Source organism: Sorex araneus, chromosome 9 (genome assembly GCF_027595985.1).
Source record: "Sorex araneus isolate mSorAra2 chromosome 9, mSorAra2.pri, whole genome shotgun sequence".
Classification (NCBI taxonomy): Eukaryota; Metazoa; Chordata; class Mammalia; order Eulipotyphla; family Soricidae; genus Sorex; species Sorex araneus.
In genome coordinates, this window is record NC_073310.1 from 35,770,251 (window position 1) to 35,793,745 (window position 23,495).

Below are 23,495 nucleotides of genomic sequence, written 5' to 3' on the forward strand. Positions count from 1 at the left end.
ACCTTCTATTGACTTTTCTTTATACCACCTACCATCCTCTGTATTTCTAAAACTTCTGATTTCATTTTTTCTCAGTTCTGCTCTCATACTTTGCTTTGCCTAATTATCTGCACTATAGATTCTTTTGCTCTTTATAGATGGCACTGGTAGCACCTTCTGTGCCATTCAAAGGTCATTTAAAGGTCATCTATTTGTGTATTGTCTACAGTCATTGATGCTCATTGCTTAAACTGAACTGAGAAAGAATTAAACTACAGTAGTGTTCAAATTGTATCACCCTTTTATTTTTCATTGTTAAAAGAAATATTTTTCATACATTTATAAATAAAAGTGATAAAAACCTTCAAAATATGATATTTTCCCTTTAGTATCCAATAGTGGTTAATGAAACAAAAATTAAATGTGCTTTCTTTAATCATTTCTGTTTTGATGGTGGAAAAACTGTTGTATTTAGTAATATTTGGTGTACTATATTGGTATTATTATTCTGAATGCTTTTAGACATTTAAAAAGAATGAATAGATGGCAGAGTGAGAACAGGAGACAATACAAAAGAGGGAACAATTTTTTTTTAACTTTTTAATTAAATTTTATTGAATTTCCATGTGGAGGGTTACATAGTTCTCAGGATTATGTCAATTATACAATACTCAAACACCCTTCCCTTCACCAGTGCCCCTATTCCATCACCAACCACCCCAGTATACCTCGCGCCCCCCCCCGTCCCCGCCCTTGTAATTGATAAGTTTCACTTAGTTTACACTTTATCTTGGTTACATTCTGTTTCAACACATTACTCGCTATTGTTGCTAGGGTTTCAAGCAAGTCCCATTGTTTGTTACATCACTTTTCTATCTTTTTCCCCCCTCGACCCGCACCACCGAGTTCACGCCTGTTTAGTATTCACCACGCTGCCTGACAAAGGAAAAAAAAAACCGGAAAAGATGGTTATTTCCTGTCATCAGCCGGCATGGAGCTCTGGCTTAGTTGATAGTCTGGTAGAAAGTCTGCAGTTTCTGGAACCAAAAGTAGTGTGCTGGTATCGGCCCCGGCTCGAGATTCCACCAGCATCCCGCTGTTCCATGTACATAATACTTTATTGAGGGAACAATTTATTTCAGTAACAAGTAGAGGTTTTTGTATATATGCACACTGGGGAACAGTAGAGGACTATTTTTATTTTTTAACTAGTATATTAGATTTTTTTTTAATTTTTTTGAATCTAGATAGCTTTCATTAGACAGTTTTTATTGAAACTTACTTAGAAAAATGTCATGGGAGAGAAAGGGAAAAGTGTGTTTCAGAGAATACAGGCTTCTCCAGGTGAAAATAGGCAAAGAAGCATAGAGACAAGCAAACAAGGTATGTGTTCAAAGGAGAAGCCTGGCTTGAAGAGCAAGACTGGTTTTCTTTTAAATAAAAAAACAAAAGACTGGGAAGATTATGCTCATTTCCCTGCTCCCCTTAAAAATAATTTACGTGATCAAAAGCTCACTTGCCAAGTGAGCTTTCCTCTGGTTAGAGGTACCTGGAGAGTGTGAGTTCAAAATACCCCTGCTCAGTTGGGTAGGATATTGATTCAAAATATTTGGTGATTAACTCTGATCACCTAACACTGACTTTCCAGGAGGTTCTAAAAACTGTTCAACCTTTTTGTTATGGTTAGTATGTATCTGTGTATTAGTTGTGCTCTTAGATTTGCCATAGTGCATTGCTTCTGAGTAGAACTGGAAGTATGTATAAAATTATTTGTCCTTTTCATTGAAAAACATTAATATGATCAAAATACAATTTTTTCTTTCTAACAATTTTATAAAAAATGCAATAATTACTAATATATTTTGCTACATGTAATATTTTTCCATATTTTACTAAGATAAAAACCACCATCACATGATACAAATACTTCAAACATAATTTGCTTCTGTTTCATTTTACTTAAGTCTTTCAGAATATCCTTTTTTTCTGGCTCCTCTAATGCATTTTCTTATTATAATAAATCGAGTTTTCTCTTAGAATTATGGATTATCTGTTATCATTAATAAATTCTCTTATTCCTGATTGCAGGAAAATTTCATTTAAACAAAGTCCCAAGATATTTAGATTGTATGTCCTGAGCATTTTCATAACCCACATTAAATTTCAAAAACATTATCTCCAGGATAAAGTGCTTGCTGTATTGTATAGTAATACTTAAGAAAAAATGACAGTGATGAATTGCAAGAATATATACCTCAGTGGCAAATGTTTAGAACTGGAGCACAGCTCTGAAAACTACTGTATTATTGAAAGCAAAGAATTTCCCCCCCACATAGATTTAAGCAAGAGATTTGAGACCCACCACACCATATCTTCATCTCTATGTTTTCCAACTTTGATTGAAAAAATTTTTTTCTTCACCTAAGAAAACACTGGAAAGCAAATTTGCAAACATTTACTTAAAAAGTTGAGATCCTGAGTACAAGCAGTTCCACTTTTGCGTATCTACTCCAAAAACAGAAAAACATTAATTCAAAAGGAGATAGATATAAAACAATGGGGGCAGGGGAGGGGATTCAGTACATCAGTGGTGTTAAGGAATGATAGAGCTAAAAATCCGAACCACAGAGTCAACAACACTGAAATCACAAGACCCAAACTTTAATAACAAACTTAAAAGGTGCCTGTCAAGATGGCAGGCTGAGGCTGGGTGGGTAGCGGGGAGGAGAGGGAACTGGGAACACTGATGATGGGTTCAGTGATAGAAATTGTATATCAAAAACCAAACTATGAATAGCTTTGTAACTCATGAGCTTTAATAAAATAAAATTTTGGTGGTTGGGAGGGGGAAGTTGAGATCCTTTAAAACAAATAAAACAGCAGCAACAACAACAACAACAATAAAAAGAGAACACAGAGGAAAATCAAAATCTTAAAAGTTTGACTTTTGTATCTTCACAGAATTCTCCCAAACTCTTTTGCCCTAAAAACAGAAGCTTTGACATAGATGCTATCTACAGTGTAATTGATGATGCCAAACAGTACGTATACATTGCCGTCATGGACTACCTGCCTATCTCCAGCACAAGCACCAAAAGGTCAGTGAAAGCCTTGTTTTCACTTTGATCCCCATAACTAGGGTCAGAGACTAAACTGAGAATGCAGAAGATAGCAGCCTGACTCTGAGATGCTATAAGGTTCCTGAAGAAATCTTAAAATTTACTTTGTAAGACCTTTTCCATTCCAGAGAATACCGTGTTCTCTGTTGAGCTTGTATCTAAATCTACCTCTCTTCTTTTTTCCCTCTCTTTCCCAAATAAACTTGTCTTTTTTTTTAGGAAAGTGAATTTTTATATTTATTTATAACCAGGACAATAAAAATGTAAAACTAGTAAAATGAGGCTTGAGTGATAGTATAGCAGATAGGATGCTTGTAGGATGCTGGCACGTAGGTGACCTGGATTCAACTCCTAGCATTCTGTATCTCTGAGCCCTGCCAGGAGTGATCCCTGAGTACAGAGTTAGAAGTAAGTCCTCAGCACTGCTTAATGTGACCCAAGGCCAAAATATAAAATTATAAGTATAATAAATTCAAGTTCATGTACTTAATAAATTAAAATAGGATGATGATTTCTTAAGCTTAACAAAAAACTTTGTTGTATGAAGTTCTACAAACAAAATTAAGATCTGTCAAGGATAAATGTGTATGGTGAATCCAAAATAGCTTGGAAACATATGAATGAAACAAAGGAAAAACTGAAAATTTACCTGAAATTTTGTCTTCAGCTATTTTTCAAAGAGTAAGTCTTTTATTACATTTTAAATATTCTAATTTAATAAATGCCTTTAACTCTCTAAATTTAAAGTCACCACAGCACCAGTGGTGCTCATGAGGGTGGGGAGAGGAGTCACGTTTATCAGTGCTTAGAGAACTATGTGGTGCCACATATCAAATCTGGATCAGCTACATGCAAAGCAAGTTACATTCCTTCCAGCTTCCTATAAATAATGCAGTTTTTATTTTTGTTTGGGGCCTACACTTGGAGATACTCATGGGTCACTCCTGGTCATGCTCAGGGGACCATATGTTATACCAGGAATCAAACCAGGATCAGCTGCATGTAAGGAAAGCTCTTTAAACCCTATATCATGTCTCTGGCTTTTAAATAAGTTTTAATCAAACTATTTAATAATTTTTATATTGAGGAAAATTTTCAGGAATAAATTAAACTTGAACAAATGTCAAACATCAGTCATTATACTGATACTGCAGCTTAACTTTTAGTCTAAACATTGTCAAGTATTTAAATGAAAGGGAAAAATTCACACGGTCTCAAATTAGAAGTGGTTGATACATATGTACATACTATCATTTGGTAATGATGTTAGAACTTCTACTTTTTTAAGAAGGAAGAAGTGAATTGAATAATTGCGTAGCTAAATAAGTGTTTCATTAAAAATTAGAAGCCTAGATGCTGGAGAGAGAACAGGGATAAAGGCATTAGCATCTCACATGGCAAACCACAGTCTGAGTGAATACACACACCATATATGTTCCACTGAGCACTGCCAAAAGTGATCCTTGAGCACAGAACTAGAAGTAATCTCTGAACACTGTCGAGTATGGCTCAAAAACAACCAAAAATATTTAATAAGATAAGTAAAATAAAAATACTGGGTTAAATAGTTCAGTACATTTCAAGAAGAAGGCCCAAGTTTGATACCTGCACCATAATAATCACTTAAGCACTGCCAGGAGCAACCTGAACAACAGGCTGGACTAGTGTCTGTGCACTCTTAGGGGCCAAAATTTACAATTATGCCCCAAATTTAACTAATTAAATCAATAAATAGGAATCATGGGGGTATGGTGCCGCCAGCAGGTAAACCTGTACCTGTGGGGCAAATGCATCAGCAGCCTGATGGTGCCTTCAGACTTCCAGATACTCCAAAATTGCTGCTATGCCTTTGGCCAAGACCCCAACAACTTGGGGCCAAGTTTACCAAGAAATTAAATGGCCAAAAGTTAAGTATGTGGGAGACACGCCCACAAACCTCCTCCGGCTCAGCTATATAAGCTCATTTATTGGCCTTATTTCAGAGACCCATAAATTTCAAAAGAGATCAAAAGACAAAGGTAGGGCCTGTAGCACAGAGGTTGGCAGGAACCCGTGACTTACAGCTCCAGGCCTGCTTGCATCGGGACTGGACCTCCTCACCCCAGGTCCCCAGTTTTCCAGTAACTTGGCAGTCACACCCACAAACTGCTCCCAGCTCCATGTAATCTCATCAACGGCCAAGACCCAGGGACTATAAACTAAATCTCCCGAAAGAGAGCACCACAGAATGTCCTGACCCTACACCAGGCTGTCTTCATCGGGGCACCTTGAAGAGGGCAGTTGAGTTTCTCTCCCCACTCCAAACAGAACCCCGGCAACCAAAAACCTTCACAACCCAACCACCACCATGCCCAAGGCCACTCTCTACTCGCTTGGACGAGCCTCACCCAAGATGGGATGAACCTCACCAGAGAGCGGACTGGCAGGAAAACCCAGTTATGTGGGAACCCATAACTGAGATCTCCAAGCCCACTTGGGTCAGGACTGAGCCTCCTGCCCCCAGGTCCCCAGTTTTCCAGAAGCTTGGCAGTAACACCCACAAACTGCCCCCAGCACCATGTAATCTCATCAATAGCCAAGAACCAGAGACTATAAACTAAAGCACCTGGAAGAGGATGACACAGAATTTCCTGGACATTATATTCTATCCATAACAAGGAATACAAAGCAAATCGTCTAGCATTGCGATTTCAACAGGTTTGAGTGGTGGTGAGACGGGTGTCGAAATATCCAATGTAGCCAAAGTAGAGAATATGGGGGAAATTATTTGCCACACAGGCAGGGGAAAGGGTATAATCGAGGTGGGGTGTGGTAATACTGGGAATTTTGGTGGTGGAAAATGTGCACTGGTGATGGGATGGGTGTTTGATGATTGTATGACTGAAGCTCAAACATGAAAGCTTTGTAACTGTATCTCACCCTCAAAAATAAGGGGGGTGGAAATAAAATAATAAAATAAAATGAGCATTCAGAATAGAATAAAAAAGTAAAAGTATGTGGTAATGTGGAGTTCATGCCCAATTAAATCAGCTTAATCAATGGCTGAATAAATAGTATTTCCACATTATTAAAATAAATAAGTAAATAAAATAAATAGGAATCAAAAGCCTTATTTCAATTTTTTCTACAGTAGCAATCACATTTTAGTTCTTGAAGCAAGTATCTTTCAGAAAAATAATCATTAACATGAAACTTACCCCAATTAAGTCTATTTAACATGTTACTCATTAAAAATGATCTATTATACGCTGTGTAAGAGGGATTAAAATATGAACATAAGTTCTAGGAAATGCATCCAATATGGACAAATAGACCCATAATAGTTTATCATCACAAAGTGATGTGAATGAAATAACATAGATATAAGTCTGAAAACTACACATGCTTGATAAAAGGAAAGCTAAGAAGGAACATTAAAGGTAGAGGATGCCTATTGGATGAAATGCCACTGAAATGCAATTTTTATTATGTAGATATTTATCACAAAAAACAAGTGTAAAAGGAAGTTTTCCATCTTTAAGTGAAGTTGAATGATTTTGTTTTAAAAATTTTGCTTAAAGATGTGAGAAAAAAAAGATAAATGTTCCAGAGAATGCAATCATTTCCTGAGGAGAAAAAGTCTGAAACAAAGTTTTTCCAAGTAGCAGGGCATAGATTTAGAGCAGAAAGAAGTATCCTGCAACGAGCCAGGATATGTAGCAAGTTCAATGTGGAAATTAAAATTAAGATAAGATCAAATTGAGATCAATGGGAGATCAAACTGGAGAGAGGACAAAGATGAGGAACAGGAGGGCCTGACAAAATATGGGGATTTCTATGACTTTGGGGCACCCTCACTGGTTTAATCAAAAGATTTGTTAAGCTTTTAGATGGCTCATTTTGGTAGACACAACGTTAGAAAAATGAAGTCATGAACTTCACTTAAATGGATGGACATGGAGAGTATTGTGCTGAATGAAATAAGTCAGAGGGAGAAGGACAGACATAGAGTGACTGCACTTATTTGTGGGATATTAAAAAAATAAGCATAGCACGAGATGAACACCAAAGGACAGTAGAAACACGGGCCAGGACGAATGGCCCACGGTTGGAAGCCTGCCTCAAGGGCTAGGGGAGAGGGCAGGTGGGATAGAATAGGGACCATTATGACAATGATTGTTGGAAGGGATTGCTCTGGATGGAAGATGTGTGCTGAAAATGGGTAGACTAAATATGATGGCCTCTCAGTATCTGTATTGCAAATCGTAATTCCCAAAAGGAGAGAGTGTCTGCCATAGAGGGGCTGGAGGGGGACCGGTAGCAGGAGGGATCTGGGAGATATTGGGTTTGAAATATACACCAGTGGAGGGATGGGTGTTGGAATATTGTGTGACTGAAACCTGATCATGAAAGTTTTGCAACTGTATCCCATGGTGATGCGATTAAAATAAAGAAGTTTTACAAATATGTACTTGACAGGACAAATAGGAGTCAGAGAACCAGGTTGGAGTTGTTGTAGCTATCCAATTAGGGTAACTGAGGGCACTGACTAGGGCAATTAAAGAAAGGAGAGAATAGTGGAAGGAATTCTAGACATATTTCTGAGGGACCTGGAGAAAGGAAGAATAGACATAATAAAGGTTTCCAGGTTTTTACTTTGGGTAATTAGATGATGAAGAATACACAAAATAGGAACAGCTACAATAAGTTTAAGAATTGTATCACAATTACACCCCTATTTCCAAAAGCATCAGGAAATAAGAAGTGAACTTAAGGTTCTGATCTATAAAGTTTTTATAAAGACACAAAAATGAACTTAATAAAGTTAGTCTTATCATGTAGATTTGGAGCTCTTTAGATTACAAAGAATTGTTAAAACCAAAAATGTAGATTAAATCACCAAGGAGATGTTAGAGTGAGAAGAACAGGGAATCATGGTAAAACCTAAAAAAATCTAAAATTTAGAGAAGGGTCAGAAAAGCAACTATAGAAACTTCCTTTCCAAAAGAAAGAAACCATCAGCAGAGCTACATGTAGCCTAATCCTACAGAATAAATGAATAAATGAATAAATAAGAAGAACCAGATGGTGTCCACTAGGAGCAGTTAAAAATCACCACGGACTTTGAGATTTTCAGCAAAGTCCCTCTCAAGTGACTGTGTGATGAAGAGAAGTCAGAGGCACTAAACTCTGTTTTCAAAAAGTGTTGATGAGAAGAGAGAACAGATTGTGCAGTAGCCTCAGAAACATGTAGAATCAATGGAGACGTCTCTGAATGGGAAAGAACACTTTTTATTTTCTCAAACTGTGAGCAAGAAAGCAAAAAGGGGAATCTATTTCCTAACTAATAACCAATAAAATGTAATTTCATAGAGTCAAGGATCCAGCCTGGAGAGAAGAGCTCAGGTCTGACAATGAGGATCCCTTATCTTCTGAGCTGGAAGAAAAGTGTGTGTAGCTATAATGTGTATGAAGTTGAGAAACAATATGGCTGAGAACCTTAATGTAATAAAGGAAGAAAGAAATAGACTTCTATGGAGTGAACACAAATTTTACAGAAATATGTAGGAGGTGGAACTGACCTAAAACAAGAACGATATTGAATTTGTTTTCTTTTTTAATTTTTTTATATTGAATTTCTTACCTCGAGATGTTTTTATGTTTTATTCATATGTAGGAAGATTGAAATAACTTTTTTCCAGTATCCTCTGCTTTGTGGTTTTAGATACAGCCAAATAAGCAAACCTATGTTTATTGCAGTGCTGCATATAATAGTTAAAATCAAGAAATGACTTGAGGGGCTGGAGGGATAGCACAGCGGGCAGGGCGTTTGCCTTGCATGCGGCCAACCTGGGTTCGATTCCCAGCATCCCATATGGTCCCCTGAGCACTTCCAGGGGTAATTCCCGAGTGCAGAGCCAGGAGTGATCCCTGTGCATTGCTGGGTATGACCCAAAAAGAAAAAAAAAAGGAAAAGAAAAGAATAAAAAGAAAAGAAAAGAAATGACTCAGACGTTCAACATCAGATGAGTAGATAAAGAATTGTGACTTATACACATAATTGAATACTACTATGCTGAGGGACAGGATAAGATCTCTTGGATGATGGTTAGAAAAAATTGAAATATTGGCAGTGGGAAGGTATAATGGTGGTGGGATTCATGTTGGGATATTCAATGTAATAAATTACTCTGAACAACTTTATAAAAATAAAATACTTTTTTAAAAAAGATCTAGCCTTTTGATACAATGGGGTGCAATCAGAGAGTGTCTTTCTTGTTAAGTAAAATAAATTGGAGGTAGGAAAAATATCAGATCATTTTTCTCATAATTGCTATGTAAAAGAAACAAGGCAAAGGGATTGGACAGTACGCAACAAAATGAATCTCTTGTATTCTGACAACAGAACTGAGGCTACAAGTATGTGGGGGAGGGCAAAGACTGGGGATGGGAAATTGATGGACTCAAAATGGCATAAGGATAATAATGATGGAGGGTCTTTGACACTTTGATTTTAGGAATGACATGAACATTAATATTAGTATAACTAGTTTATTCCAACTATTAAATATAATTTTAAATGAACTTATAACACTGATTTAGGATTGTTAGTTTTCTGAGAGCTAGAGGAAAAGGAAATTAAATGACTTTCAGTGATCAGCACTGAGATTAGACTGGTCAGCAATATATTAGGAGATACTAATACTATGTAAAATAGAGAAGTAATGATTCTGGGATACACACAGGTCAAACAGGAAGGTTATTGCAAATTAGAGAATGGATAAACCTGACAACCAGCATTTATAAAGTGGAGAAATTGGCAATTATTATAAAACTGGTTATCATAATAATGATTATGATTATGATTATGATTACAAAACTGGCAGTGTAGGAATCTGAATAATATATCATTAGTGTAAACAGGACTGGAGCGATAGCACAGCGGGTAGAGCATTTGCCTTGCACTCCACTGACCCAGGTTTGATTCCTCTGTTCCTCTTGGAGAGCCCAGCAAACTACCGAGAGTATCCCGCCTGCTCAGCAGAGCCTGGCACGCTACCCGTAGTATATTCGATATGCCAAAAACAGTAACAAGTATCACAATGGATACGTTACTGGTGCCCGCTCAAGCAAATTAATGAACAACAGGACAACAGTGCTACAATGCTACAGTGCTAGTGTAAACAGTGCACCAATGCCCAGAATCAGCTCTACAGGTGACAGGGTGATTTAAGGTTTTAGGAAGATTTAAGGATTTAAGGAAGACAGTGATTTAAAGTTTTTCTTTAAGATAGGAAAGGTTAATATATATATACACATATATTTGTAATATGTGTATATATATATATGTATATGTATATATACTATAAAAACAATGCTCCTGCAAGAGAGCTATGCAGTCTCTTGCCTCTGTACCTGGCTGTCTTTACCGGGACACCTCAAAGTGGGGTGAGTTGAGTTTCCCTCCCCACCCTGAGCAGAGCCCTGGCAGGCGAAGACCTCCAGAACCCAGCCACAGCCATGCTCAAAGCCACTCTCCACACACTCAGATGAGCCTCATGCATGAAGGAACCAGCAGAGGAACCCAGGTGTGCGGGACCCTAGGCTGAGATCCCCAAGCCTGCTCAGATTGGGATTGCGGCCACTCGACCTCTTATAGCCTTAGTTCTCCCTCTCAGAGAACCTGGCAATGTACCGAGAGCATCCTGCCCACACAGCAGAGCCTGGCAAGCTCTCCGTGGCATATCCATATGCCAAATACAGTAACAAGGGGCTCATTCCCCTTACCCTGAAAGAGCCCCCAATGCGGCACTGCTGGGAAGAACAAGTGAAGAGAGGCTGCTAAAATCTCAGGGCTAGGATGAATGGAAACGTTACTGGTGCCCACTCAAGAAAATCGATGATCAATGGGATGACAGCGATACAGTGATATACATATATATATATATATATATATATGTATGAAAGGTATCAAGCTGTAGAAATGTTCTAGCATCCCATATAGTTCCTGATCCCACTGGGAGTGATTCCTTAAAAGTGCAGAGCAAGGAATAAGCCCTGAGCACATCTGAGTGTGGCCTACCAAAACACACGAAAGAAAGAAAGAAAGAAAGAAAGAAAGAAAGAAAGAAAGAAAGAAAGAAAGAAAGAAAGAAAGAAAGAAAGAAAGAAAGAAAGAAAGAAAGAAAGAAAGAAAGAGAGAGAGAGAGAAAGAAAGAAAGAGAGAGAGGGAGGGAGGGAGAAAGAGAGAAAGAAGGAAAGAGAGAAAGAGAGAAAGAAAGAAAGAAAGAAAGAAAGAAAGAAAGAAAGAAAGAAAGAAAGAAAGAAAGAAAGAAAGAAAGAAAGAAAGAAAGAAAGAAAGAAAGAAAGAAAGAAAGAAAGAAAGAGAGAAAGAAAGAGAGAAGGAAAGAGAGAAAAAGAGAGAGAAAGAAAGAGAGAAGGAAAGAGAGAAGGAAAGAGAGAAGGAAAGAGAGGAAGAAAGAAAGAAAGAAAGAAAGAAAGAAAGAAAGAAAGAAAGAAAGAAAGAAAGAGAAAGAAAGAAAGAAAGAAAGAAAGAAAGAAAGAAAGAAAGAAAGAAAGAAAGAAAGAAAGAAAGAAAGAAAGAAAGAAAGAAAGAAAGAAAGAAAGAAAGAAAGAAAGAAAGAAAGAAAGAAAGAAAGAAAAGGAAAGGCCTTTATCTTCTGTTTTTAACATGAGAATTGAATGACAATTCTGGATGTCAACTATTTATGCTTGAAAAGTAGAGAAGATGATACCACATCCTAAGCCTGGGGGTGGGGGGAATTGTGATAGAAAGTAGCACTTTTAGATATGGCTCTGACTTTAGGGGAGAGTTAGAATGTAGATGAAACAAAATGTTGGGGACCATAGTGACAATATGGTAGATAGGGCCCTTTATTTGCATGTGGCTGACATGGGTTCAATCACCAGAATACTATATGATTTCCTAAGCCTTGCCAGGAATAATCCCTGAGCACAGAGCCAGGAGTCATCCCTCAGCACCACTGTGTATAACCCATAAAGAAATAACAAACAAAAAGTTAAAGACTCAAGAGTTAAAGATTCAAAGAAAAGGATGAGCCTGCAAAAGAAATTGTTTGCTCAGGAAGAATTCCAGGTTCAATAGTGGCTAACGGCAGAGAGATTTGTTACTTGTTAAGAGGCTATAAAATCATTATAGAAGTAAGAATGTAGGAAAGCACAGAAAAACAGAGCAGTAGCATCTGGGAGGATCAGTAAATATGATGAGCAGTATGGGAACAGAGACACTGCTGAAGGCTCCTAACTACAATCAACCAACTTTATTTTATACTGGTCTTTTGTAAACTTTTGTCTCAGGAACTTTACCCAGACAGATTGCATGTTTTCAAAAATATCCTGTATGATTGTTTGTATATTACAGAAAAATGTAATGATCATACTAATGCATATTTAATTAATGCATGACTAATCTTTCCCAAGATTAATTGTTTGATCTATATTGATATATGTCTACAGGAAATACTGGCCGGACTTGGATGGGAAAATAAGAGAAGCACTACTCTTGCGAAGTGTTAAAGTTCGACTACTTATAAGCTTCTGGAAAAAAACTGATCCCCTTACATTTAATTTTATTTCATCTCTTAAGGCTATTTGCACTGAAATAGCAAATTGCAGTTTGAAAGTTGTAAGTATTGTGTAGACTTTGTTATTAAATAAGTTTACTCTTTTATGTATACACAAAAGCTTACAAATACTTCCAATAACAACCACAATAACAATCTAAAAATGAGGAATCTTTTAAAAGGTCAGTGAAGTAATTTTTCCATGTAAAAAGAGGAAACAAGACTCAGATAGTCCAGCAGGTAGGCACTTGCCTTGTGTGTGGCTGATCTGAGTTCAATCCCATGTGGTTACACAAGCCCCAAGAGTTATCCCTGAGCACTGCCAGTTGTGGTCCAAGAATAACAAAAAGACAAGATTTCAAGTTTTCTGGTGGTCTCCAAAGTCAGCTGTTTTTATATACTTTTTTTGATATATCCTCTTAGCTTTCTCTGCACTGACTCTGTATACACTGTTCGTATATAAATGTAAGAGTATGACATGCAGAGCATCGAACATGTTTTTACATAAACTCTGTAAGTCCTAAAACCCACTAGCCTGGGCTTTAGGGAACTGATAAATAAGTAACAGCAATTTCAATTGTAATTACCTACTTTCAAGTGTGAAATAATATTTCAACTTTCACATATTGACTAAGACTTTTGTACTAACATATGGTTTATACTTGATAATTATATGTAAGTATTTAACAAATGCATGATTTATGAGAAGCCCATTAATTCAATTATTAGTGTCACATATTCCTTAAGTTTTTGTCTAGAAAAACTGAGCTTCACTAGTGCTGGATTGAGATCTCCTACTGTCTTGCTATCAGTGTATCCCTTGAAGTCTGTTTAATTGTTTTTTAAACTTAATAATTGTTCTTTAAACTTAACTAGAGCCATTAAAATAATAACTTACTCTGAAAAATTCTAGAATAATAATATCCACAGTGTAACATCCACAGTATTCAACAAACTGTTAGACACATGAAGAAGCCAGAAACTTATTATACAATTTTGTCTAACAATTTATTTATTTTTTTAATTCCTAAGAACTGTCTTACAGTACATAGATAATGTTAACTTAATTACATTTGACTTTTTCAGTATTAGGTAAGAAGATAAAAGGAAAAAGTATTAAAAGTTCAGTCATCATGATCAGAATTATTTTCTATATTTGGATGCATAGATGTTTTGCTCCTATCTGTTGATGACTACTATTTCTTTTCAATGGGTTGATCTATTTATCTTCGTATAGTACCCATTTATGCATCTTTTGATTTTTTTGCTAGAAAATCCTAATTTATCATGTTTGTGAAAAAGTATTTCCTGATCTTTTCCGTGTTGTGGGCATTGAGTAGACTATTTGAGCCTTTAGTCTTCGCCTGTCTACATATCTATACAATGTGAGATTCTTAGTTGCATACAACAGATGATCATTGCTTTTTTATTCATCTGTTTATTCATCTTCTTTGGTTGGTAATTGTAGACCATTTTCTGTTACAGCAATTATTGATATATGGGACTTTTTTACTGCTATTCTACATTTTGTTTTTGTTGTTTTATTTTTTCTGGATTTTCCCCTTTATTCCCCCCCATTTATTGCTATATCACTTCACAGTTGATAATTTTCTATAAAGATTTATTCTATATTTCTGTTAAAGGTCTCTGCTCCATATCTTAATTTGTGGTTACCATGAATGTTGTATAAAACTTACTGTATCTAAAATAAACTTTGTATCTAGATATTGAATAATATTTGACTATATGGTTTCTAGCGCTTTCATTCTTCTTTTTGTTTTTCTGTTACCTCTTGTCATTTCCCCTTGTTTTTATTACTTTATCACTTTTCTTTTTATTTGTAATCTATTTTTTTTCATAGAGTACCTCTTTCTAGATCAGTTTCTATTAACCTTTATTTGTCTCAAAAGAATTTATTCCTCTGTCATAGTTAATGATTATTTTTCAGGGTGAAGCATTCTTGGTTGGCGGTTTTTATCTTTTAATAATGTGATTATGTCACTCCACTCTTTCTGTGTTTCTTCTGAGGAGTTGATAAAAACATGATTTAAGTGCATTTGTTTGTGCCAATTTTTTTCTTGCCCTAGCAGACATTAGTATTTTTGCTTGTATTGTTGAGTTTTTTTCCCTCCCTTTCCCATATATGGTTTGTTGACATTTTTGTTGCAATGATCAAAGGTTTCATATTTGGTTGTGTTGCTCACACATTTGTTGCAGTGTTCACCAGGATTGTCAAGGTTTTTAGACTTAGTTGTGACACTTCAACAATTAAGTTGCAGTGCTTACTGTTTATCACTCACTTTAGTTGAGGTAATAGCACGCATTTGGTCATGGTATACCAGAGATCAGACACTTTGTAAGTGGCTGGGATTTCACATCACACAAGGGCAGTTCCCCTGGAATTACACTTGGCACGTGGGGCTGAGTCAGCAATCAAACTCACAGTCTCATGCCTGAAAGACAGATGCTATGCCACTGAAGCCCAACTCCAGACCTTCTTTATCAATGTTTTTTAAATAACAATAACTATTATTTAATAACTAAGCAGGTAGTTTATTTAAAAATGAAACAGAAAAGATAAAATATAGAATAAAAACTAAAATAATCTCACCTCTGGTATCTAAATCATTCATAACCAATATAAGTCAGGGTTCATGATGCTGTTATGATTGATATAAATACATGATGGATATAAATACATTAATTATATGAAATTCTTTTCTGGGACATTTTCAACTTTCCAAAGCACTAACTTCTTAGGAAAATCTCAAGCTATGGTATATGGTCTGTGATTTAAATTAGGATATAGGGGGTTGGAGTGATAGCACAGTGGGTAGGGAGTTTGCCTTGCACGCGGCCAACCCGGATTCGATTCCCAGCATCCCATATGGTCCCCTAAGCACCGCCAGGGATAATTCCTGAGTGCAGAGCCAGGAGTGACCCCTGTGCATCGCTGAGTGTGACCCCCAAAAAATACAACAAATTTTAAAAAATTAAATAAATTAGGATACATATTTTATTATATTTTGAATCCATCTTGATCCTATTTTCCTTAAAAGGAAATAATTAAAGTGTACTGATTAATTTTGTAGTAGAACACCCAAAGAAAGTTCAGCATTATCCAGTCATATGAAATATAATATTCATATGATCATCATTAAACATATAACTATGACAAGAATATTCAGATAGTATATACAAACCCTCTAAATCAGAACAGCTCTTGCAGACAATAAGAACTGAGAAAATAACTTTATCCAGATTACATTATCTAGCCCTTGGAGAATATTCCTATGTCATGTAATAGACAGCTTTGTTTTTAGGGTTTATTGAATTTATTTCTTATCTGAATCACAGTGAGATATATAGTTACAAAGTTTTTCATGATTAGGTTCAGTCATGTAATCTTCCAACATCTGTCCCTTCACCAGTGTACATTTCCCACCATCAATATTCCCAGTTTCCCTCTTGACCCCCCACCCCAGCCTACCTTTAAGGCAGGCACTTTTCTTTTCTGTGTGTGTGTGTGTGTCTCTCTCTCTCTCTCTCTGTCTCTCTCCCCTCTCTCTTCTCTTTCCTTTTGGGTATTATGGTTTGCAATACAGATAGTGAAAGTAGGTAAAGACATCCCTTTATTTACTTCCAATACTAAGCTCCTGTCCAAAGTGATCATTTCCAACTATTATTGTCATACTGATCCCTTCTCTATTCTAACTGCCCTTCGCCCCACACACTTGTGGCAAGCTTTCAACCATTGACCAGTCCTTTAGGCCTTGTTTTCCCTGTCCTTGGATATTAGTCTCATACTATTTTTTAATACTCTACAAATGAATACAGTTATTCTGTATCTGTCCCTCTCCTCCTGACTCATTTTACTCAGCATGGCACTCCCCCTGTCCACTCATTTATAAGAAGATTTCATGGCTTCACTTTTCTTAATGGCTGCATAGTATTAGATTGTGTAGATGTACCATAGTTTTTTTATTCATACTTTATTTGGGAACACTTGGGCTGTTTCCAGATTCTGACTATTGTGAATAGTGCTGCAATCTACATAAAAGTTCAGATGGGTTTTCTGTTGTGTATTTGGGGTATTAGGGTATATTCCCAATATTGATATTGTTGGGTCACATAGAAATTCAATTTCTAGCTTTTCAAAAGGAATCTTCAAGGAATGCTCACATTGTTTTCAAAAAGGCTAGACTAGTCAGCATTCCCATGAACAATGAAGGAGAGTTCCCTTTGCCCCGCATACCCCACGGCACTGGTTGTTCTTATTCTTTTTTGATGTGTGCCAATCTCTGTGGTTTGAGAAGATGTTGTTTTGGTTTGCCTCTCCCTGATAATTAGTAAGGTAGAGCAGTTTTTCATGTGAATTTCTTCTTTGAGGAGATTTCTGTTTATTTCTTCTTCCCATTTTTCAATGGGTTGAATGCTTTTTTTTCTTGTAAAATTCCATCAGTGCCTTATATACCTTTGATATTAATCCCTTATTAGATAGGTATTGGGTAAATAATTTTTCCTATTCTGTGGGCTGTCTTTGTATCTTGGTCATTGTTTTGTTTGAGGTGCATAAGCTTCTCATCAGAATGTAGTCCCACTTGTTTATTTTTGCTTTCATTTGTTTGGTCAGTGGTGTTTCATTTTTGAAGATGCCTTTCGCTTCAATGTCATGGAGGGTTTTACTTACATTTTCTCCTATATCCCTTATGAATTCAGGTGTGTTGTTGAGGTATTTTGGCCATTTTGATCTGACTTTTGTATGTGGGATTAGAAAGAGGAGTAAGTTCATTTTTTGACATGTAGCTGCCCAGTTTTCCCCAGTACCACGTGTTAAAGAGGCTTTCCTTGCCCCAATTCATATTCCTTGTTCCTTCATTAGAGATTTACTGATAATATTTGAAGATCTGTGTCTGAATATTCAACTCTATTCCATTGGTCTGCTGGTGAGCCTGTCTTTATTCCAATGCCATGCTGTTTTAATTACTATTGTTTTGTAGTACAGTTTGAAATTGGGGAAGATGATGTCTCCCATCTTTTTTACCCCAAGGATTTCTTTGCCTATTCGTGGGGGCTTATTGTTCCATGTGATTATTAGGAGTGTTTTATCTATTTCTTTGAAAAGTGTCCTGGGTATCTTTATAGGGACTGCATTGAATCTGTATAATGCTTTGGGGAAAATTGCCATTTTGACATTGCTGTCTCCCAATATGTGATCAGGGGATGTGTCTCCATTTCCTCGTGTCCTCTTTAATTTCTTGGTGTAACATTTTATAGTTTTCTTTGTACAGGTCCTTTACCTCTTTAGTTAAGCTGGTATTAAGGTACTTGATTTTATGAAGCAAAATTGTAAATGGGATTGTTTTTTAATATCACTTTCCTCTCTTCCATTATTTGTATATAGGAAAGTCAAGGAATTTGGGGTATTGATTTTGTGACCTGCCACTCTACTAGCAATGGTTTTTTTAAAAATGTTAAGCATAATGGTTTTCAACACTGCTAATGACAGGATCTCATCCATAACACATTCCATCACCACTCCTCCACCAGAGTGCCCACTTCTCTGCACTATTATCCCAGTTTTTCTCCCACTTAATCATAAACCCCACCCAAGCCTCCTCCACACAATTCTTTCCTTTGGCAATCTTCCAACTGAAGACCAGTTCTCAGTTTCTGATGCTTTTATGTATTTATATACCCTACTTTGTTTATGTTACACCTATGAGAGAGATCATTCTCTGTCTGTCTCTCTTCTTCTGACTAACTTTGCTTAACAAGATATTCCCCTGACCCAACCACATAGCAGCAAATTATATGGTTTAATAATTTATGTGCCAGAGACTTTTCATTCATTCATCTGTTCTTGGACATTTAGATTTTTTCAAGATTTTGGCCATTTTGAATAGTGCTGCTGTGAATATAGAAGTGTAAATGTCTTTTCTGAATAGGCAGTCCTTATGTAGAAGAAATTAGTTTATGCACCATTAATCTCAATGGTTCTCTATTTAAAAAACAATAAAATTTCCAGGACTGGAAAAACATTAGTGGTTCATTAGTTACCAATTTCTTAATTACCAATTTCTCATCCTGTACAGAAAGGTAATACTAATTTGCATTATTTCCCCCAAAGTCAAGTTTTACACAAAACTTCCAACATGTAACTGGCATGTCAGTTTTTAATCTCATCTTGTTTTTATTTTTCTTCTTTCTTTCAAGCATGTATGATTCCATACCTGCAAGATGTTCCAGAAAAATTGTATACAATTATTAAACTGCTTAACATTTCTCACTGAGTAGGATGTTGGAATATTAGTTTTTATAATATCTCTCATAAACTAAGTCATAGGTTGCTGTGAGCTCAGCCACTATTTAAACTTCCTTTAAGCCCTTCATGGTTCCAGTATTTCCTGAGGCAAAAGCTTGGCTTCTCCTGATGACAGTCGCATCTTTCCCATCCTGACCTTAGCTCAATCGGAATGCTTATTTTCTGATGATATTAAATGTTTTAATTTGAGATTCTTAAAGTTCTGTTTTTTATTGCCTTTGTTCTTGTTACTGCTGCTATTTAGATGCTTAAATGCAGTGTTTGTTCCCCTAGAATAACCTCTTTTGACCTTTGCAATTCTCCAATTTAATTATTTAGTCATTGACATATGCCTGCTGTTTCTTATAGTACACCCAACACGTAACAATATTCATTCACTTCATTGGCATGTTTGACATGAAACCCCCAGCGACTGATTTAAAATGCCAAATCATCCTGATAAGTAAGACAATAAGAATTAAATCATCTTCTGGCCCTCACCCTGTTGAAGAAATTAATTTTGGTTTTGTTTAATAGTTTTAATTCTATTAATTATATACCTGGTTAAGCATCCTAATTTTCTCTCTTGTTGCCTATATAAAATTAAGAACAAAAAATAGCTTTGTCTACATGAAGCCACAAAATTGTGGTTCTAATAGCACATTGTGAGGCCTATTGTTGCTATTTGGATAATAAACCCCTTAGTATTCTTTTTTTTTTTTTTTTTTTGCTTTTCCGGTCACACCCAGCGATGCACAGGGGTTACTCCTAGCTCTGCACTCAGGAGTTACTCCTGGCAGTTCTGGGGGACTATATGGGATGCTGGGACTCGAACCCGGGTTGGCTGCATGTAAAGCTAATGCCCTACCCACTGTGCTATCACTCCAGCCTCCCCTTAGTATTCTTGAACAAAACCAACACCACTCTGTATTCACCTGCTTTGCATACTGTTTTTATATCTTACAGAAATTTTTTGATCTAGAAAGAGAAAATGCCTGTGCCACAAAAGTACAAAAGAATCACACCTTTCCTAAATTAAATCGCAACAAGTACATGGTGACAGATGGTGCTGCTTATATTGGTATGTATCAAGGCTCCCCACGGACTCACGTCGGTTGATGATGGTCCAGCTGTGCTCTTCTGCTCAGGAAGTAGCAGACTACTAATGAATGAGGGGTTTTCGAGGTGGAAAAAGGAAAACTGAGGCAGAGAACTCTTCAACCAGAAATTTCTATGGCTTGACTCAGCAATTGGGACATCATATAAGATGTCTTTTTATATATGTCTTACAGAAATTTTTTGGCCCACTTGTCTCATTTTCTAGGTGATGAGGTAAAGAACTCATCAAGGGTCAATCCTGACAGAGTGCTATTTCTCCACCCAAGTTCCAGAACTAGTGTGTTCTGAGAAATGGGTAAGCTCAGATTCAGATGAACATCACCTTGGGAATAACCCACTCTGCTACGTTTATAATGTCTAGCTTTTTAAAACTACTTAATGTTCTAAATCTCTGCTTTCTTTATAAAATGGAGACAATAGTTTTCACTTGTCAGGTGAAGTTTAAATGAGATCACACATAGATAATACCCAGTTCCTGTTAGCTGTTAAAATTAAGACCATGATGTAGTAAAAATTAAGACAATGATAGAGAAATCCTTTTATGCTGGTGGAATTACTTTATAATATATCAAATATATACTAATTTTCTACAATATATGCAAATTGGAATATTTGAAAAATAACATTCTGTCTGGCATAGAAAAGAATACTAGTTTATTCATGCTGTCTTTCTATGATCCAAGCTGTTACTTGTATTTTATCACATAAATCAAATTGTAGAAAGTAGATAAAATCACATGTAACAAAAACACATGTAAAGACAAAAAAAGAGAAAAAGAAAAGAAAGAAAAAGAACAAAAACACATTTAAATACTTATAAAAATATTTATTTTTTATTCAATTATGAGAAATAGATCAGGTTTCAGAAACAATGAAATGTAGAGGCTAATCCCAATGCTACTGAAATCTAGATATTTTTACAAGAAGGATTATCTTAGAACAAGGGGTTTACTTGCAAGTAATTTGTTATATGCACATTCAACAAGAATTTATTCTTAACCAGATGATCTTTAAGTTTTGGAAAAGTTATGCTTGGGTTTAGAACTGACACAATCTAGATGATGATGAGAAGCCATATAATCTCTCTGAGCCTCTATGAATCTGTGTTTCATGTTAAAGGGTATAAATATAGGTTACAGCAAAGCAGAACAGAAGTTTATACTATATTCTTGTTTATGAGAATATTATAGAATGATCAACATCCCATAATATAGTAGAATGAGCAATACCCCATGATCAGTATCCCCCATCAGAATGTTATCATTATTATAATTAATGAACAATTAATTATTACAATTAATTATTACAGTTGACACACCATTATACACACCATTATCGCCCAAATGTAATAGACCACAATAAAAGTTCACTTCTGGCATTATGAAATCTTTGGATTTGGACAAATGTAAAATGACATGTACTGACCATTATAATGCCAGAGTATTTTCATACTATATGATTCCACTATATAGTTTTTTGGAAAATACATAACCATGGACACTGCAAATTTTTTCCCCAGGAATTAGGGGATTAGAGAGAATGGGTAAGTACAACACAGAGAATTTGAGGTGAGGTTAGTGAAAATACTCTGAAATTATAATTCTGAAAATTCCAAGTACCCTGGTTTTCAGGCTGGGGTTTCCTTGGAGTGAGATGGACAGCTGCCTCCCATCCTGTACTTCCAGAAGCCCAGAAAGCCATACCCACATGCTACAACCACCACCATGTTCACTCATAAGCCCAGTTCTATAGATCCTTAAGTTTCTGGGCTGCACAACACCTCCAAAATCCATGATACTGACATCCAAGTAGGAGCATACCAAGTGAAATGAAAAACTAACATAGAGGTGAACTAAACAAACCAAAACAATAACACAGAAGGCTCAACTTGCAAAAAGAAAAAGAGAAAGAAGGAAAGAAAGAAAGAAAGAAAGAAAGAAAGAAAGAAAGAAAGAAAGAAAGAAAGAAAGAAAGAAGGAAGGAAGGAAGGAAGGAAGGAAGGAAGGAAGGAAGGAAGGAAGGAAGAAAGAAAGAAAGAAAGAAAGAAAGAAAGAAAGAAAGAAAGAAAGAAAGAAAGAAAGAAAGAAAGAAAGAAAGAAAGAAAGAAAAGACCAAGGACTTAACAACTTCATGATGAGATATGTTTTCACAAATTCTCTTTTACTAAAGTATTTTTAATAATTCCATTAGCCATTTCATTTTAACAAGTAATATAAAACAACCTACTGTGTGCCTGCCAAGGGTGCAGGCATGGAAGGTGGTTGAGAAAATGGGGAGAGTTATGGAGATAAGGTATCACTGGTGCTGGGATTGATGTCAGAACATTTAATGCGCCCAACATCTGTATTATGAACAACTTTGTAAACTACAATGTTTAAGTAATGAAAAAATAAATAAATAAAAATTAAAAACAAAAGAACTGTAATTTACAAAGTTACTGATAGATGAGTCTTAGGCATACAATATTCCAACACAAATCCCACCACCAGTGTCAACTTCCCTCCAACAGAGTTTCTATTCTCCCTCCCACCTCCTCCCCCCATTTAAAAAAAATTTATTGAATCACTGTAAGATAGTTACAAGCTTTCATGTTTGGGTTACAATCTCACAATGATCAAACACCCATCCCTCCACCAGTGCACATTCCCCACCACCAGTATCCCCGATATACCCCCCTTTTCCCACCCTCCCCCTGCCTCTATGGCAGATAATATTCCCCATACTCTCGCTCTACTTTTGGGCATTATGGCTTGCAACACAAACACTGAGAGGTTATCATGTTTGTTCCATTCTGTCACCTGACAGGCGCATTTTAAAGTTTGGTGGTTGTAGTTTAGGTTTCATTGTTCAGGATCGTTGAGTCAATGCTTTGGATACATAGCCATACTGTAGCCGTACCATAGCAATACCACTCTCCCCCAGCATCCTATGTCCCTGACCCTTGTTCCCACATTACTTCACATTTCCTTCTTCTTGCATTTCACCATCCTTCTCCTTCCCATATTCTAAGGGAAAAGATTATTTAGGCATCCCCTCTTTATTACATCACATTACCTTGTCCAGCAATTCTATAAATCACAGATAAGTGAGATCATCTCTTGTTTGTCTTTCTTCTGGCTTATTTCACTCAACATGGTATCTTCCAGTTCCAACCAGTTTGCAGCAAATTGCATAATTTTATCATTCCTTGAAGCTGCGTAGTATTCTATTGTGTATATATACCACAATTTCAAATACTTATTTTTCATAGTTTTAGAGACTAGGAAGTTTAAGCTTAAAAGAGAGAAAAAGATAACACAAAGTCAAGGCAGACATTTCTTTGCAAGCAGTTAGTTAGTCAGAACCCCAGTTAGCTCTTTGATTCAACTCTGGAGGCCCCCAAAGTACCAC

The 23,495-nt window shown here is 36.2% G+C and overlaps 1 protein-coding gene across 1 annotated transcript in view; it reads left to right on the forward strand.

Annotated features, from left to right (window-relative positions):
* Positions 1-23,495, forward strand: part of PLD5 (phospholipase D family member 5) — a 393,721-nt gene that overhangs the window by 356,532 nt on the left and 13,694 nt on the right. The window contains exons 7-9 of the mRNA XM_004619013.3: positions 2,941-3,077; positions 12,576-12,744; positions 19,953-20,067. Of these exons, the coding sequence (XP_004619070.1) occupies positions 2,941-3,077; positions 12,576-12,744; positions 19,953-20,067 (421 nt within the window). The remainder of the gene's footprint in view (positions 1-2,940; positions 3,078-12,575; positions 12,745-19,952; positions 20,068-23,495) is intronic.